Source organism: Marmota monax, unplaced genomic scaffold (genome assembly GCF_021218885.2).
Source record: "Marmota monax isolate L192 unplaced genomic scaffold, Marmota_monax_Labrador192_F-V1.1 WCK01_AAM20220418_F8-fsc00017, whole genome shotgun sequence".
Classification (NCBI taxonomy): Eukaryota; Metazoa; Chordata; class Mammalia; order Rodentia; family Sciuridae; genus Marmota; species Marmota monax.
Genome location: NW_026695241.1, coordinates 19,996,912 through 20,014,932, shown reverse-complemented (window position 1 = coordinate 20,014,932; position 18,021 = coordinate 19,996,912). Strand labels below are relative to the sequence as shown.

The window sequence follows — 18,021 nt, the reverse complement described above, 5'->3', positions numbered from 1 at the left end:
CTTATTTTTTTCCTTCCTCTGAACTTACAGCACTGTCATTTCAAAGTTTTCATAAAAAAGTTGAAATAGCAGAAATGATTTTGTTGGCAAGAATAAGATATGGAAAAGCAGCAGAGATTATTTCTGTGCAGTGTTCCTTGTGCTGTTCCCGTTACAAGAACACTTATTTATTTATATAAACATTCATGGAATCAAAGATTCAGATCCAGAATGTGGGTGTTTTATCTCCAGTGATGGTGGCCATGCGCAGGCTTACTGAGGCACAGCACTAATTGAGAGTTTAAATGTTTATTTAAAACAGAAATGCCAAACCACTCCACCCTCAACCTTTCCAGCATCTGGCTAACAATAAGCTAGTTCTTCTGCAACAGTGTCAGCATAGAAGAGTAACTCAGGTTATACTGTAACTCAAAAGCAATACCTAGCACCGCATAAAGAAGAAAAGCAGGACAAAGGGGGGAATCAGCTACAGGAAACCATTCAAAGGCACTTCTGCTGTCTTGACTTTCACTCTCTCCAACGCATGGCTGCCACCTCTGAACTGGTTTCTGTTTGCATAGCTGTTTGGTGGGAAAAATCATGTTGTCCCAGGCACAATTTGGGAAAGTGCAATTGTCTCTAAGGCACAGAACTCAGGTTCTCATCCAGATTACTAGCAAACCTAGACTTCCCTAGGAAATATGCTAGAGAAACTGACCAATGCGTTCCACGGCTAGGGAATGACTCTCCTCTAGAAACAAAGCAAGGGCTTTGAGCCCCCTTCAACACTTACCATCACCCCACAGTCTCAGCAACGTACCCATATCCCTTAGCTCCAGAGCAGAAGCCAGCTCCATGATGAACACCAAAACTAGCCCTGCTGCTCAGGCCTGCTGAAACGGTGAGCATCAGGATGCAGGAACATTGAGAGGTCAGTCAGTCCTTGAGAAACCAATGCTGCATTTATGATGAACCGAAACCAGCTGTCAGGGTTTACAGCAAACCCTCAGACTTTGTAACCTTAATTCAGGGTTGGCCTTCCCCTTATTTTAGGAAAAGGCTTCAGTGACTACATTAGTACTAATGTACTATTCTTCTCAGAATTGAGAAAACAATGGGACTTCAAACCAAAGAGGATCCCATTGGACAGAGTTGCCCATCCCCAGAGATGAGACTTTCTCTGAGCGCCAGCCTTTATACCACCAATTTTAGGGAAACGGCAGATTTTCCCTTACACAGGCCCTCCTGCAATATTTAACAGATCTGTTTGGTTTCTGAAAACAAAATTATTTGTGACTTGTAGGGAGGAAGGATGTAAGACCATCAAATCAGCTCCTGTGACCCTAACTACCACAGGAACACTTTATAAGGCTTGGTGGAAACCCAAAGCCTACATCCTCATGGGCACCATCTAACACTTGCCTAGAACTATCTATATGGAGTTTTGTTCTTCCAGGACACTATTTCTCTTGCTCCTGTCTACAAAGGCACATCACAAGTGAGCTCACTGCCAAACTCCTTTCTTTTGGCAGGTTCGATCTGTTTTGTTAGGCTTCTGGGACCTCCAGGGTTTGGTGCTGGCTTTGGGCCACTCAAGTAAGAAAGATGATTCAGATTCACTGGTTATGACATGGCTTCAAAAACACCAAAAAGGGGAAAAAATACTGACTAAACATACAGGAAGGGATTAGGCCTCGAAGAGCCACAAAGGCAGAGGCACAAAAGCTTCCCAGGTGTAGAAGACTCAGTGTCACCCTGATGCCTCTCAGACACCAGGCAGTGGCACTAATGGAGGCACTCCTTGTGATTTTCCTAAGGCTCTTCTCACTGCCCCCACTGAACCCTCTGAGACACCTCTTCTCTCAGAGGCGTCTTTCAGAGCTGGGAAATCCCACCCTGCACTGGCCACAGCCTGAAACTCCAGCAGTGTGATGAGGTGGGACCTGCCCTTTGTCTACTCCTCACGGAAGACATTTCAATCAACCCTCAGAGGAAAAGCATTCTAAGCCCACTTTTCCTCCTAAAGCATTTAGCTGCACGAAGTAATTGAACTTTCTGAAAACAAACCCTAGATTGACTCCACCAGACATTTTCCTGGACTCTGGGCTCCTGAGAGGGCTCAGAATACTTTGCCACTCTCCAGAGGAACCTGGGTGGGCCACACATGGTCCCAGCTTGCCCCCATTTCACACTTTTCCCTCCCCCACCCAGAGGTGCAATGCCTGGTGCTGAATTCCCATGGCAGCTTCCGATCAACGATGAAAATGACAAATGGGATATGAGCTGCTACCAGCGCGATTAAAGTGAGCACCGTGTCTCCTCTTCAAAGGGGGGATCAACAGATGAGGTACGGAGCTGCTGCTGCTATGGCAGTCACTGGTGACAAAGCTAGGGCCACAGGGCCCTTCCATTCTCCAAAACAATAAAATCACTCCTAGATCCTATCTAAAAGGCAATGCCACTCTCCAAATGTACTAGGAAAGTGCTTCAGAGCCTCCGCCTTACGTTCCTTGTCTGCAAGTGAACAAAGCCAGGAAAGCTGCTCTCTGCGTTCGGTAGGTGTGCTGTGAAGTATTCTGGATCCCAGTTTCCTGGGGGCAATATAGGCTCAGGAGACTAGAGGCTGGGTCGACAGGAGTCTGTTCCCAGAAGGCACCAGGAATCTGAATCTAAGTCAGGCTTCGGATCCATTTCCATCTCTTCCTTTGTTGTCTGAGTTCCTCTGGAATGCATCCCCACCTGTCCAGAGAAAACAGTTCTATATTAGCAAAAGTGCCATCGGGTCCCAGCAATTCAGGACTGTTTTCAATGTTTATATCCACATTTTTGTAGGAAGTTCATGGCACTAACTTGGAAAATATCCATATCTTTACATTTGTGGCAGGCAGGGTTCCAACTGCTGTGGTTTGCCTAGGACCACAGGGTTTCCTGGGACACAGAACTCTGTTTTAAAACTGAAACAGTCCTGGACAAAATGATCTTCCTGCCTACTAGAGCTGTCAATCTTACCTCAAATGTATATATTATTTTCTAAAATACTTTCAGAGGCATTCTTTCATTTAATCCAAAAACAAAAAACAAAATAAAGAAAACCCTTGATATGGGATGGGTTGCGGGAAGCTATCCATGAGTTACATGAAGGTCTTCTCTCAGTATGGTAGCCAGGGAGACTTAGGTTTGGCTTCGCGAACTTCCATGGCTCTCCCCTGGCAATAGATTGCCCAAAGCACTTGACCTTTATCTCCACTCTGCTAGGAAGATATTTCATAGTAGCCCCGTGCGGGGGATGCAGGCAAGAGTTGGCCATATTATTTTCTTCTTTAGGTGAGGAACCAGGGCTCAGAGAAACAAAGTAATGAGTCCAAACACATTTAGTTAATAAATAACAAAGCCAAGGGCTGAATCTATTTCTCCACTCCTAGAGAGTACAGTCTATATGCAGCAATACCAGGGCTCTTTAAAGACAGCACAAACACCATCATTTGTGAAGCGCTTTTCCCAAACCATTTAACCTGAATCTAACCAAACCTTAAATCCAACTTCTAGTTTTCAGAAAAGACACAGTGAAAGAAGAACAAATTAAATAATACCCCAGGGAAACAAGACAGATCTAAAACATGGGACACTTAAACATTTGGCCCAATTTATTTAAAAAAATCAACATCATGAAACTATTTAAAGTAGTGATAGTGGTGTAGGCAATTGTTCTAGGTTAAAACAAGGCCAATCAAATACAATGTGGTCTTCCTGACTCAATTCTAGTCTGATAAAGGACATTTTTGTGGAAAAATTAGGAAAATTTCAAATTATCAGTGGGGTACTACATGAAATTGAGAATATTTATTTAGTGTCAATTTTTTAGGTGTGATAATAAAAATACTGTTGTCTAGGACAATGAATATCTTTATTTTAGGAAATGTGAGGCTTAACATCTTTCATAATAAAAGAAAAAAGCAAACAGGAACAAACAACAAACAGGAAAAAAACCACACACACACACACACACACACACAGTGGAAGTTAGGTGATGAAATTGATTCAATCCAGGTGCCTGAACAAGGTTCAATGCTTCTGGGATTCATTACAAAATTTACACCATGAAAGGTACAGACTTGCAAAAGAATTGATGTATCCAGTGCTTGGTGTTTTGTTTCTGTGATTAAAAAAAAAAAAAAAAAGACTCAGAAACTGAATGATTCTTTCAATGCTCTCACCTGCTGCCCTCCTTCTAATTTTTTGTTCAGCTTCTGCAGTTGTGTAAAAATCTGGATGTTTTCTTCCTGGAGCTTCTGTTGTTCAGTCAGACACTTTAACACCAAACCCTGCAATCTCTCCACCTCCATCTGCAGAGTGCTGCACACACAGGCAGGAGTCAACGGTGTTCCCTTCCCAGCACATGGTACTGCAGGATTCAGCCGTGATGGCTGGGGACAAGAAAGAAAGATTGCAGGACAGTCTGCTCAGGTGCTATAGTTCCCCAATCCAAACAGATTTTACTTTTAAACTACGATGATAAAACATATACACACAAGAACAGGTCTAAGAGAAAAAGAAAAGTGCTGGGATTACATAGTGCCCGGAACTGACAGAACAAGGGAACTCTCAGCACCTTCGTCTCTACTAGGCTAAGGTAAAAGAGCAGTGACCTATTTTGAAGGATTCTGTAAACAATTTTAAAGTGCATGATTTAGTTTGGAACAAGTCCTTCTGATCACAGTGGAGGACAGTGTGATCTAAAGGGTCAACGTTTATGAAATATAGTGGATCACTCTGAAAAATTTGAGAGGTGTGACTGCCAGCACAATTCAAGAAGGCTAATTCACCATCGAGTTTCAAAGGTTTTATTACTTCTTCTGGGAAGGTTTTCAATTATCCTAGTCTGAATTTTCTTCCTTCTTCTATTGTACTTTCTTAACAGCCAGGGTCAACAAATGACAGCCCATGTGCCAATTCTGGCCTACTGCCTATTTTATAAATAAAGTTTTATTGAAAGACAAGCATGCTCATTCATTATGTATATAGGTCAAGCATCCCTAATCTGAAAATTCCAAATGTTCCCAAATATAAAACTTTTGGGCATTACTGACATGATGCCTATGAAAAATTCCTCATCTGACTTCATGTGATGGATAGTGATCAAAGAACAGGCACAATAAAATAGTGTATAAAATGTCTATGAAATATAAATTTTGTGTTTAGACTTGGGTCCCAGTTCCAAAATCTCATTATGTACACGCAAATATTCAAAAATCTGATAAAATTTGAAATCCAAAACACTTCTGGAACTCAAGCATTTTGGATAAAAGATACCCATCCTGTATTTGGGGTTGCTTTTGTGCTGTGATGTCAGAATTGAATAGTTATAAGAGATTGAATGGCCTGCAGAGTCTAAAATACTTACTACCTGGCCTTCTATAGAAAAATTTGCTGCCTTCCCATCCAGAAGTTTTTTTTTTCCCATATCCTTTAAAAAAATTTTTTTAAACATTTGTTCTTTTTAGATATACATGACAACAGAGAATATTTTGACATATTATACATACATGGAATATAACTTCCCATTCTTGTGGTTGTACTTGATGGGGCGTTATACTGGTCATGCATTTATATATGAGGATAGAAAAGTTATGTCTGACTCATTCTACTGTTTTTTTGGTTTGCAGTTTTATTGAAGTATTTACCACAATTTCATTTCTGCTGAGACTGGGTGAACCTGTTACTCCCGCCCTGCACTTCAAGCATTACTTCTTATAGTTACAGCTTCCAACCCATCCTAGCAGTATCATAAAAAATTGAATCAGAATTCCAGAATTTCAATTTTGGTACTTTTGAGGCAGAGAGAAAAGAGAATGCTCAGTGTAAAAAGATGTTAATCTTCCAGAAATGCAGCAGGTAAAATACTGATCCAAGGCAGCTCAGTTTAGCCTTGGGTGGAAAGTTATAGGACTAGTAGACAGAAGAGTACAGAGTGGATGCAGGGCAGCCAGAAGACCAGGGAAGCCAGGGGACACAGTGAGTCCAGAAGGATCAGGCAAAGCTTGCAGTTACTCTACTCAGTTGGCAATTCAAGATAAAAAGCCGTTACCCAGGCTCCCACTGGGGACTTGTGCTCTGGAGGAACTGTGGAGGGCACTTTGAGTCCTTGCAGCTCTTCATAGGGCAGGGTATCTTTTTCAGATTCTGAAAATGCTGCACTCAGGGGAGATGGGCTATCAGGCATGGGGATGAATTCTGCATTTTCCAGCTCCTATGTACATGAGAAAGAATCTCATCAATTGTTTGCAGAAATTTTATTTCTCTCAAATTCCCTTCTTACTTTTGCTGTAGCTTTCATTCTGTTGTGACATCAGCACCCTCTAGTGGGGCAGATTAGCTGTGGTTAACAACAGAGCTCACCCTTACTGGGAACAAAACCACCAAACCTTTCAGTGGTAGAGTAACAATGATGCAAATTCAGACTCAAGTTCAAGAACAGTCTGGAGTATCTGGTGCATTTCCAACACACTTAATTCTGCACAGGCTATTCAATGAGTGGGGAGGCTTGAAGGTGATGACAGTAAGGTTAACTGCTAGACTGCTAAAGACTATGGCTGAGGCTGTGCTTATCTCCAAATAACTATAAGTTTAGTCTTATTGGTTAAGGAACTTTAAATCTGTAGGTTTTTTTGTTTTTTTTTTTTTTTGAGAAAAAAATTTAAACTTCACAAACTTTATGTTTACGTATACAATACAAATGGGCAAAGGAAGCTAATAAAAACCACCAGCAATTCACCAGATAACCACAGTCAAAATGATCACTATACAGTCTTGTTCATATTCTTTTGTGTTACATATTTAATTAACTTTCTACAAAAATAAATATATTTCAATATCATTTTTACTATCTGAACCTCAACTTTGATAAACTGTATTTCTATTGTAAGGCATTCCAATTGCCCTAATATTCCACTTTTAAAAAGAGAAGAAAAATCTATGAACTTCTTAGTATTTGTACACATGCACTACAAAAACTGCCTTCTAAGTAGATTACATATTAATGTACAGTCTATTTAAATAATACAAATATGAGGATGTTTTCTATCACTTTTATTAGAAAGAAAAAAGGAATTAACATTTTGGTGATTTCTTTCCAGGTAGAAATCAGAAACCTAGATTCTTGCCACAAAACAGTTTAACAGGACAAGGTAAACCAAGAGATCCTGAGATCTCTTTTCCAGTCCTTGCAAAGGGATGGAGATTATATATATATATATATATATATATATATATATATATATATATATATATATATATATATATATTTTATCTGAGGTATATCTTCCAAAGGAATTACCTTACGAAGCCAACCAGGACAGGAGCTGCTAGCCCCACAACTATTCCCCATGGCCTCCGTGGGACTGATTAAACCTTCCATTCCTCGGTCTGCTTCCATTGTTCCTCGGAAGCCTCCACTTGGGTCAGGAGTTTCAGATTCCTGCTGACTGTCCTCCTCTTCGCCACCACCACCAGGGCCGCCGCCACCAGCTCCTGGGCTAGAGTTCTGAACCACTGACAGATAAATGGCACAGAAGTATAGAGCTTTGCTATGAAGTAATAAATATTTAGCTTCTAATGGTCCCACTTACCCCTGGAAAGGTTCCTAAGAGTTGCATGAAGTAGAATGGCTATAGTGCAAGTCAGATATTTGAGACTAAATTGTTAAGTTTTTATACAAGGTATCTTTATGTCAGGATCTTCATAACTGAAGTTCATTTCTATTTTCTGAATTTGCTTATCCTATATTCACAGCAGATTATCAATATTATAATGCATTACCGAACAATCCCTTCAAACACAGTACACTAAATGGAGTGCTCATGCTTACTATGCATCTTTAACAAATACATTCGGACTCCAGCTTCCTCCACTGACATTCACCTCATATAAAAAGTTTAAGTGCTTGCTTTAGCACCACTATTCTAAAATGGGAATGATACAGAGATTAGCATGGCCTTGCACAAGGATGACATGCAAATTTGTGAAATGTTCCATATTATATAAAAAATAAAAGTAAAAAGAAGTTCACAAAAACATTTGAGTCAAACACCTCTTAAAGTTGCCAGATAAACTCACCACTGGCAACTCCCTGTCTGGGGAAACACTCAAATGGTGAATTCTTCAACATTCATCTAAGTGTTAAATTCTTTGATGATTATTTATTTGTATATTTTTATTTTATTTTTAAAAATATTTATTATTTAGTTTTTGGCGGACACAACATCTTTGTATGTGGTGCTGAGGATTGAACCCGGGCCGCACGCATGCCAGGCCAGCACGCTACCGCTTAAGCCACATCCCCAGCCCCAATTATTTGTATGTTTTAAAAAAAAATTTTTTTTTCTACTAGGGATTGAACTCAGGGACACTTTACCACTAAGCCACATCCTGAGCCCTCTCTATTTTTAAATTTTGAGATGGGGCCTTGCTAAGTTGCTGAGGCTAGCCTCAAACTTGTAATTCTCCTGCCTCAGCCTCCTCAGTTGCTGGGATTACAGGCATGTGTGACTATTTGTATGTATTTTAAAAATATGGCTGGTTCAAGCTACTATAATTAAGACTAGCTGATGTGCACTCAGGAAATGCAAATGAGTTTTGATGTGGGCCAAAGAAAAATATAAGAAAATAAATTTGCCCAAAGCTAAAAAAATATTTCTTGAAGCGAGGTACAGTAGCACCAAGAGACTCAGGAAGTTAAGATAAGAGGATTCCGGGGCTAGGATTGTGGCTCAGCGGTAGAGCACTCACTTAGCACAGGTGGGAGGGACCCGATTCTCAGCACCACATAAAAATAAAGGCATTGTGTTGTGTTCATCTACAAAAAAAAAAGATTCTCTCTCTCTCCTTAAAAAAAAAAAAAAGAGGATTCCAAGTTTGAGGTCAGTCTCAGCAATTTAGCAAGACTGTCTCAAAATAAAAAACAAAAAGGAGTAAGGATGTAGTTCAGTGGTAAAACACCCTTGGGTTCAATCTCAGTACAAAAAATAAAAATAACTCTTCATAATATATTCTAAGGTTAAATGTAAAGGATCGCTTATCATCATCCCATGTTATGCTGGCTTGAGGACTGACTACTATGCTACACTAGGATCCTACTCCAGCAGCTTTAGATATGTAGATTCCAACATAAGCTCTTGAAGCTTGTTTTTTTACTCTAAGTGGCTTTTAAGAATTATGTTACATGTGAGATAAACAGAAGACCATTTTAATATATATACAATTTTTCATGCTAACAATGAAATAAATACATGATGCTATCACTAAAAGTAGAATTGTGCTATCCAATAGAGTAGCCTTTAATTGTATGCAGCTGCTGTGTGCAGTGGCACATGCCTGTAATCCTAGTGGCTTGGAAGGCTGAGGCAAGAGGACAGCAAGTTCAATGCTAGCCTCAGCAACTAAGTGAGACCCTGTCTCCAAATAATATATAAAAAGGGCTGGGAGCCAGGAGCTGTGGTGCACACATGTAATTCCAGCGGCTCAGGAGGCTGAGGCAGGAGGACTGCAGTTCAATGCCAGCATCAACAAAAGTGAGGCACTGAGCAACTCAGTGAGACCTGTTTCTAAATAAAATACAAAATAGGGATGAGGATATGACTTAGTGGCCAAGTGCTCCTGAGTTCAATTCCCCTGTACGTGCCCACCCTCCCAAAAAAGGACTGGGGATGTGGCTCAGTGGTTAAGTGCCCCTGGGTTCAATTCCTGGCTAAGAAAAAAAATGTATGTAGTCATTTAAATTTAAATAAAATTACGATGTGATTCTGCAATCTGTATACGGGGTAAAAATGGGAGTTCATAATCTGCTTGAATCAAATGTATGAAATATGATAAGTCAAGAGCTTTGTAATGTTTTGAACAACTAATAATAAAAAATTAAAAATAAATAAATAAGTAAATAAATTTAAATAAAATTAAAAATTCAGTTCCTCAGTCACATTAGCCACTTTTTGAGCACTCTATAACCACATGAGGCTAGGGGCTATTCTTCTGGATAGCACAGATATGGAACATTCCCACTGTCATTGAAAGCTCTGACACTCATTTTATCTGTCCATAGAGAATTCCCTCCTTCTCTGGCCTCCTATCCAGATGAAATCACTCTTGATTAATTTTATTTTTTTTAATACTTTATTTTTTAGTTTTCGGTGGACGCAACATCTTTATTTTTTATTTTTTATGTGGTGCTGAGAATCAAACCCAGCGCCCCCCGCATGTCAGGCGAGTGAGCTACTGCTTGAGCCACATCCCCAGCCCTTGATTAATTTTATATATGTCATTTCTTCTTAAAAAGATTTTATCAATATATGTGTAATGTATCTTTAAGCAATATATTATTTATTTATTCATTTTTTAAAAAAGAGTCTCTCAAGAGCTGGGAGGGATATTTTTTAAAAAATATTTATTCTTAAGTTTTATGTGGACACAACATCTTTATTTTACATTTACGTGGTGCTGAGGATCGAACCCAGTGTCTCGTGCGTGCTAGGCGAGCACTCTACCACTGAGCCGCAACCCCAGCCCCAAGCAATATATTATTTATTTGGTGTGTTTAAAAATTTCATAAAAAGGTGCCAGGTGTGATGGCACACTTCTGTAATCTCAGCAACTTGGGAGGCTAAAGCAGGAGGATCACAAGCTCAAAGCCAGCCTGGACAAAATAAAAAATAAAAAGGATGGGGATGCCAGCTCAGTGGTAAAGTGCCCCTGAGTTCAATCCCTAGTATGGCAAATATAAATTAAAAAATAAAAATAAACTTTATAAAAAGGTACATAGTCTGCTGAAACTTGCTTTTTATACTTTAAACTATAGACTATTTGGAGGTGCTGTTCATTTTCACTCTTGTATAAATGGAACAAGAAACAAGGAACACTCTTCCTTGCAATGGAAGGGTATGACATATTTAATCAATAAATATTCACACAGCATCTTCCATTTGCCAGACGCTCTTCTAGGTAATATGGATAAATTTAATGAATAAAAAAAAATACAAAAATACAATTTCATGGATAGTCCCAAGTAACAGAGAAACATGGAGAAAGCAGTTAAAGGAAAATTATCAGAAAACTCAGGCTCATTTTTCTTTCTTTCTTTTTGGTAATGGGGGTAGAACTCAAGGGCATTCAACCACTGAACCACATCGCTAGCCTTATTTTGTATTTTATGTAGAGACAGGATCTCACTGAGCTCTTAGCACCTTGCTTTTGCTGAAGCTGGTTTTGAACTTGCAATCCACTTGGCTCAGCCTCCCGAGCTGCTGGGATTACAGGTGTGTGCCACCGCACCTGGCTTGGTTCGTTTTCCTAACTATGTTGAAAGTTTAGTTGACTTTCATTTCTGGTAGCCTGTTTTTTTTTTTTTTGGTGTGGGGGGGGCGGGCGGTGGTGGTGGTGGTACTGGGGATTAAACCCAGGGGCACTCAAACACTGAGCCACATCACCAGACCTATTTTGTATTTTATTTAGAGACGGGGTCTCACGAAGTTGCTTAGTGCCTCATTTTTGCTGAGGCTGGCTTTGAACTCTTGGTCCTCCTGTCTCAGTCTCTTGAGCCACTGGGATTACAGGTGTGTGCCACCATGTGTGGCTATGATAGCCTGTTTTGAAGGACGGTTTCTATAGAATGGAATACCCCAGAGAATACAATGGCGCAAAGGACAGAGAGAACACATGGCCCCTAGGAGAGTAAGGAAAGGATCAGCACAAGTTACAGTATGAGAAAGCCACTAATTACTTCCATATGTGTTGAAGGCAAAAAATGTACTCTACCCAGGCCACAATGTAAGTCATGACTTATTGTGAAACTCACCAACATAGTATCTTTCCTCTTAATCACTATATATACCTCATTTCCTAAAGAAATTTTCTGTTTTCCCTTTAGTTTTGGAGAGTACATGAACTCTAACCCAACGACCCACTCTTCAGAAAACCAGTGGTACCTGAGACATTGCTACTTACCAGTTCCGATGGAGAGGCCACTGCTATTAGAACGGATGGTCTTAGAATTCAAGACTTTCTCTGAGGAAACATATTCAGTCAGTAAGCATTGTATATAGACACAGGCAGGAAAAGTGAGGAGAGATCAGGAGGGAGGTAATAATTGCTATCTCAGACTCCAGATAACTTCATAATGATTAGGGCATGTTGTTCATTATAAGACTTAGAGAAGTAGCCTCTTTACTACAGGAATATTTTTTTTCCAAGAATATGACCAATAGTACTGTAGGTGTGGATCAAGCCTGTCCAAGCCATCCCAATCCCTCACATATGAAACCCTTACCAACTATGAGAATGGTGTGCCAACCATGGCAGGATAGATCTGGGACATGATGCAGAGATCCGAAAATAGGCCGAGGCCATGAGGTACAGATATCAGAACCATGTGGTCTCTCTGTGGGGGTCATTGCCAGGCGACCATTACCACCATTTCCCCAAGCAAAAATGTGATTATCTAGAAAAAAAAAATTAAACAGAATATCATTTAATGGAACACTGGCCTCCCAACTTTTTGAGTTCCCCATCTTTTTAGAGATAGAAAACTGTCCCAAATGAGGGTAATTTGTTTATTCCCCTACAGAAGCCTAAATTCCTCCTGATCCCACCCAGGTAAAAAAATAAACAACAAACAACAACAACAACAAAAAACCCCGCAGCTCCTATGTATTGCCATTCATACACTGCTTTACTCACTCAACAACTTTTTACTGGTAGCTCAAACATTTATTAGACATCTACTTCATGACAGGCACTGCCTGAGGTGAATGAGCAGTGAACAAAAAAAATTAAGTCCCTGCCAACACTGGAGCGGGAGAGACTGATAATATACGAAGAAATATCTAATGCTTCAGGGAGTAATATGTGTTATGAAGGAAGATAAGTGGAGATGAAAAATAAGCAGAAAAAAAGAATAATAACAGGAAGGGGTTTATTATAGAAAGGGTGGTCAGAGAAGTACTTTTGGATGCTTAAGTAGAAATGTGGCTGAAATGAGGGAGAGAGTTTCTAGGCAGATGGAACAGCAAGCGCAAGGTAAAATAAGTGCAAAAGGATGAGGAGGAGCTTGTGGCTGGAGCAAAGTAACAAACGACAGAGTGGTCAAAGGAAAGATGAGGAGATGGCTGGAGTCCTGGTTACAAAGGACTGTAGAGGCTACTATGATGACTTTGGTTTTTCCTGACTGATGTAGGAAGCCCTTAGAGGTTCTGAACAGGAGGTATTTAAAAGGATCCCTGAGGCTACAATGAGGAAAAGAAACTGCAAGAAGTCAGGGTGGAAGCGGGGAGACCAGCTATAGAAAGTGGTGATGATAAGTTGTTGGATATGTTTTGAAGATAATCAATAGGATTTGCTGATGAATGGGATGAAGGGTATAGGATGGAGCTGTCACTTATAGACAGGAAGGCATAAAATAAGAATACACTGTTTGTCTATGATGCCAAATCCAGAATCCTGATTCTCATCCAAATCAGGCCTTTTTGCTTTTAATTTGAAGGAGGGTTCTACTAATGATTATGCTAAGATAATAGGCATTAGGAATCACCTAGGATAAATGGGCTATCTTTTGTAACACTTAGATTGAGAGGCTATTGAATAATATAAAGTTTCAGGAATGAACTCACTCTGGAGAGAGGACTGAGCACTGGAAGAAGTTGGATGCCTCTAGTTGGACGCCTCTATCATAGTATTGAAAGATCTGCCTATATTCTTTCCAGTTACCTAGTTACTGATAATTGGCACCAGTGTGGTGCTTGGCAAGCTATAGACAGAAATTCTTGATAATTCCGAAAACATTTTACCCAAAAAATTAATTTAAAATTTAAAAGGAAGGAACTTAGAAATCAACTCATTATTATCTAAAAATCTGACCCTTAAAAAAATCACTATATTTAACACACAAAAAGTCAATGAGTCTCAAGATATATAATAATTGGCCATTGATTTCCTATAAATAAAAAAGTAAATCATAATCCAGCTATATAAAAACTAGTCCCAATAAAAACATACCCATCTGTTCAGAAAGCTGGAAATGACAAGTACAGACTCACCATCAGTGGCAGCAATGGTGAACTCATCACCGCAGGAGACCCTGATCACTTGCTTCCCACCAAGGGGTCCCCCCAACAGGTTGATTCCCAGACGCTTCTTGTAATTCCCAACGCCCAGCTGCCCACACTTATTACAGCCAAAGGTCAGTAACCGGCCTCGCTCTGAAAGAGAAGCCAAAATAAATAACCAGGCACAAATGGGTTACCGAAGGAAGACATAATGAGTCCCTGCATTAGTGTCTGGTTGTTAGCTAGCCACATGATCCTAGATCTATGGAGGCTACACAATCTAAGCACTGTAATCTGTTAGATCCATTAAGCGACTCAATATTTCATTCGGTCTCCAATATTGTATTTTTAATGTGGAAAATGGGTACTACCTAACTTCTAATACATAAAGGGTACTAATTAGAGACAATATAAGTCAGGCATTAGAGGTGTGGTATTCTCAGAGAAATATTTATCATGCATTTATAATGATTAACAGTAAAAAATGTGTGATTGAATGCCTGATTGTTAATGACAATACTAGATGGGGAAAATCAGGAAGATGAAAATGTCATTAAGAAAAGCTAACACATTGGTTGGGAAGTCTGAGGCAGGAGTACTGCGAGTTTAAAGCCAGCCCCAGCAACTCAGTAGGGCCCTAAGCAACTCAGTGAGACTCTGTCTCTAAATAAAATATAAAAAGGGCTGTGGATGTAGCTCAGTGGTTGAGTGTCCCTGACTTAATTCTCAGTACCAAAAAAAAAAAGCAAAGCAAAGCAAAGCTAACACTTGAGCTCCTAAGGGACACAATATAGTTGAAAATCAACTCACCATCAATAGCAGCTGTATGGGTCTTGCCTGGGGCAATGGTACGAATCTTATAAAAGGACAGTTGCTTGGCCAATGTAAAGGAGGTAGTATAGGGAACCTCATGGTATGCCTAAAACAAGTAAAAGAGAAAGCAAAGATTTGTGAGAGAAAAAATGGAGAAATAATCAGGCTGAGAATGGATGAGGACCAAATGAATGGTTGCCAAGAAAAGAGTGTAGGTAGCTTTCCATTTTAACACAATACAAAAAGAAACAAGCTCAATATGCAAACACAGAATTTAGCATATGAAGCAGGGCTTTCTGAAAATAAATTTTTACTTTCTAAATTAAGATATACCACACGAAAACTCTTCATCCCAGAAGTATTTATGTAAGGATACAATTATTGACATCTGCCTTGGTTTCACAATGCATACCTCAAAAGTGTAGGGAATTCAAATCCTGAAGATTCTCTCCAGCCTATGAAACATCATGTGATCTAACTTCATCTAAGGGGTCAATAGTGTTTAACTTCTTAAAAACCCATGTTGCCTTTGAATTAGTATAAAAATATCCTCCCCTATAAGTTTAAAATTTCACAACAAATCCAATATTCCAATCCAACACAAAATCAAACAGTATAATTCTGAATATGCCTTTCAAACTACACACTCCCCAGTCTCACCCAGAGTTTATACTTACCTGAAAATTGCTACTTCACAGACTGCTTAAAATTTAACTTTTGTGTTTTTCTTTTTAATAGGTTAGCAATTTGGGGCATAATATTTAGGTAATTTGATCAAGGTCAAATTGTAAACTTTGCCTTTTATCAGGTGGTTGAGTTCTAGGGCTGTGTTAGTCTACCTTCTATCATTAACTTTTATGTTTTTCATTGAGTCAGAAAAATTCTTGTTACTTTGGTTCTTTAGAAATGACAAAAACTGGGGCTGGGGAGATAGCTCTGCTGATAGAGTGCTTGCCTTATATGCACAAAGCCCTGGGTTTGATCCCCAGCACCATCACCAAAAGAAAGAAAAGAAAAAAGAAATAACAAAAACTCATCATACTTACACAAAGAGGAACCTACGAATTAGTATCAGTGGTGAATTTCATGACATCCTTGAAGGGGGAGAATGGCAATTATACTTAATAAGTCTATACAGGATCAGTGATTTGAGAACAATAAATCTAAAAAACTCTCTAGGGGGTAATGAATGAAAATGTTACTTTTTTTCATGTTAATTTTCTTGTTCCTCTTTTAATAATAAGGTAGAATCTGAATTTTTTCATTTTGTTCTTTATAATCAATTTATTTACTGAAGCATGATACACTGCAAAATACCACACAGCATGATATATATTTTTTTGTGTGTACCCATTTGTAAAACCACCACCAGATCAAGACAGAAGTCATTCCCATCACCCCAGGATCCCTCTCACCTCTTCTGATAATAACCAGACCCCTTCACCCAGAGGTAACCACTATTTTGATTTCTGCCGTCCGAAGTTAATTCTGCCTGTTCTTGAAGTTCACCTAATTGGAATCATATAGTATGTATTTTTTTTGTGTGGCTGGTTTCTTTTGCTAAAAATAATATATGTGAGATCATCACCTTATTTAAAATATATATATATATATATATATATATATATATATATATATATATATATATATATATTAGTTGTAGATGGACAGTAATACACCTTCATTTCATTCATTTATTTTTTTATGTGGTACTAAGGATCGAACCCAGTGCCTCACACATTCTAGACAAGTGTTCTACCACTGAGCTAAAACCTCAACCCACCTTCATTCTTAAATCAAATTCTATGGTCACTAACCAATAATCCCAAAGAAATTTCAATCAGGAGAAGTTCTAATGGTATGGTTGGGACTTGGAGGGGGCACTCACTTCATGGTTGATGATTCCAGACATGCATTGATTCAGACCCAATTTATTGAATTCATTAAGTCCACAAGCCAGCACTTTGCCTGACTGGGTCAGCAGGAAGGTCCCATCACAGCCACACTGAACTGCAACAATGATCAAGGCCTTAGGAACATCTACCTGTAAGGGAAAAGTAAGTTGGAAGAAAATTAATCCCAAATATGTAACTCATGTTTGAAAAAAAATTCCAAAATTCTTTCAGAAGCAACATGCTGCATTTAGCAGAATGACAACAGGGAAGTAGAGGATGGTCCATTCTCTTCAGATTTGCCCATCAGCTTAAGGGCTAGTATTTCCAACCAGGAAGAAAAAAGTGGCAATTCCAGTTCAACTAGACAGTCCCTGTCTGTTTTAGTAACAGGTCCTACTTTTCTGAAGGAGAAGACTGCTCAAAACAAGCTGGAAAGGAGATGCTTGAATCCCTTGCTGGTTTCATCCTCTAAGATGGAGGGCTTCTTGACAGCTTTCGAAGACACTTAATGGACCTGTGGGTTCCAAGCTGTTCATTTTATAAGAGAGGTGACAGGGTACTGAGATGGCAGCTAGGACTTCCAAATGCCCACATTCTTTTTTTAAAAACTTAAAAAAATTTTTTTTTTTTTTTTTTTTTTTTGGGTACAGTCCGAGAAGGGGAATAGCTGGGTCAAATGGTGGTTCCATTCCCAGCTTTCCAAGGGAAAGCTAAACCCAAAAGACCTAAAAAGAGCATACTACAGGGACACAGCCACATCAATGTTTATAGCAGCACAATTCACAATAGGTAGAATGTGGAACCAACCTAGATGCCCTTCAATAGATGAATGGATTAAAAAAATGTGGCATTTATACACAATGAAATATTACTCAGCACTAAAAAATAACAAGATCATGGCATTTGCAGGGAAATGAATAACATTAGAGCAGATTATGCTAAGTGAAGTTAGCCAATCCCTAAAAAACAAATGCCGAATGTCTTCTCTGATATAAGGGGGGTGACTCAAAATGGGATAGGGAGGAAGGGCATGAGAAGAAGACTACCACTAAATCGGGAAGAGAGGTGGGAGGGAAAAAGAGGGAGAAGGGGAGTTGCACGGAAGATGGAAGGAGAACCTCATCATTATACAGAATACATGTATGATGTTGTGATGAGAAAAAGAAAAAAAAAGTGTATCACATTAGATTGGATAGAGAGAAATGATGGGAGGGGAGGGGAGGAGTAGGGGGGATAGGAAGGGCACA

General features: G+C 39.3%; 1 protein-coding gene and 1 non-coding gene across 2 annotated transcripts in view; one reads left to right on the top strand and one right to left on the bottom strand.

Annotated features, from left to right (window-relative positions):
- Positions 1 to 272: 272 nt before the first annotated feature.
- Nek9 (NIMA related kinase 9) overlaps positions 273 to 18,021 on the bottom strand; it is a 40,157-nt gene continuing 22,408 nt past the window's right edge. The window contains exons 14-22 of the mRNA XM_046440839.2: positions 16,768 to 16,923; positions 14,877 to 14,985; positions 14,058 to 14,219; positions 12,293 to 12,463; positions 11,971 to 12,030; positions 7,313 to 7,527; positions 6,065 to 6,226; positions 4,194 to 4,403; positions 273 to 2,718 (exon numbers count right to left, since the gene is read on the bottom strand). Coding sequence (XP_046296795.1) covers positions 2,596 to 2,718; positions 4,194 to 4,403; positions 6,065 to 6,226; positions 7,313 to 7,527; positions 11,971 to 12,030; positions 12,293 to 12,463; positions 14,058 to 14,219; positions 14,877 to 14,985; positions 16,768 to 16,923 — 1,368 coding nt within the window. The 3' untranslated portion in view covers positions 273 to 2,595. The remainder of the gene's footprint in view (positions 2,719 to 4,193; positions 4,404 to 6,064; positions 6,227 to 7,312; positions 7,528 to 11,970; positions 12,031 to 12,292; positions 12,464 to 14,057; positions 14,220 to 14,876; positions 14,986 to 16,767; positions 16,924 to 18,021) is intronic.
- On the top strand, positions 7,915 to 8,016 carry LOC124090487 (U6 spliceosomal RNA). Its single transcript, XR_006851098.1, has one exon. It is a non-coding gene; the product is annotated as a U6 spliceosomal RNA (small nuclear RNA).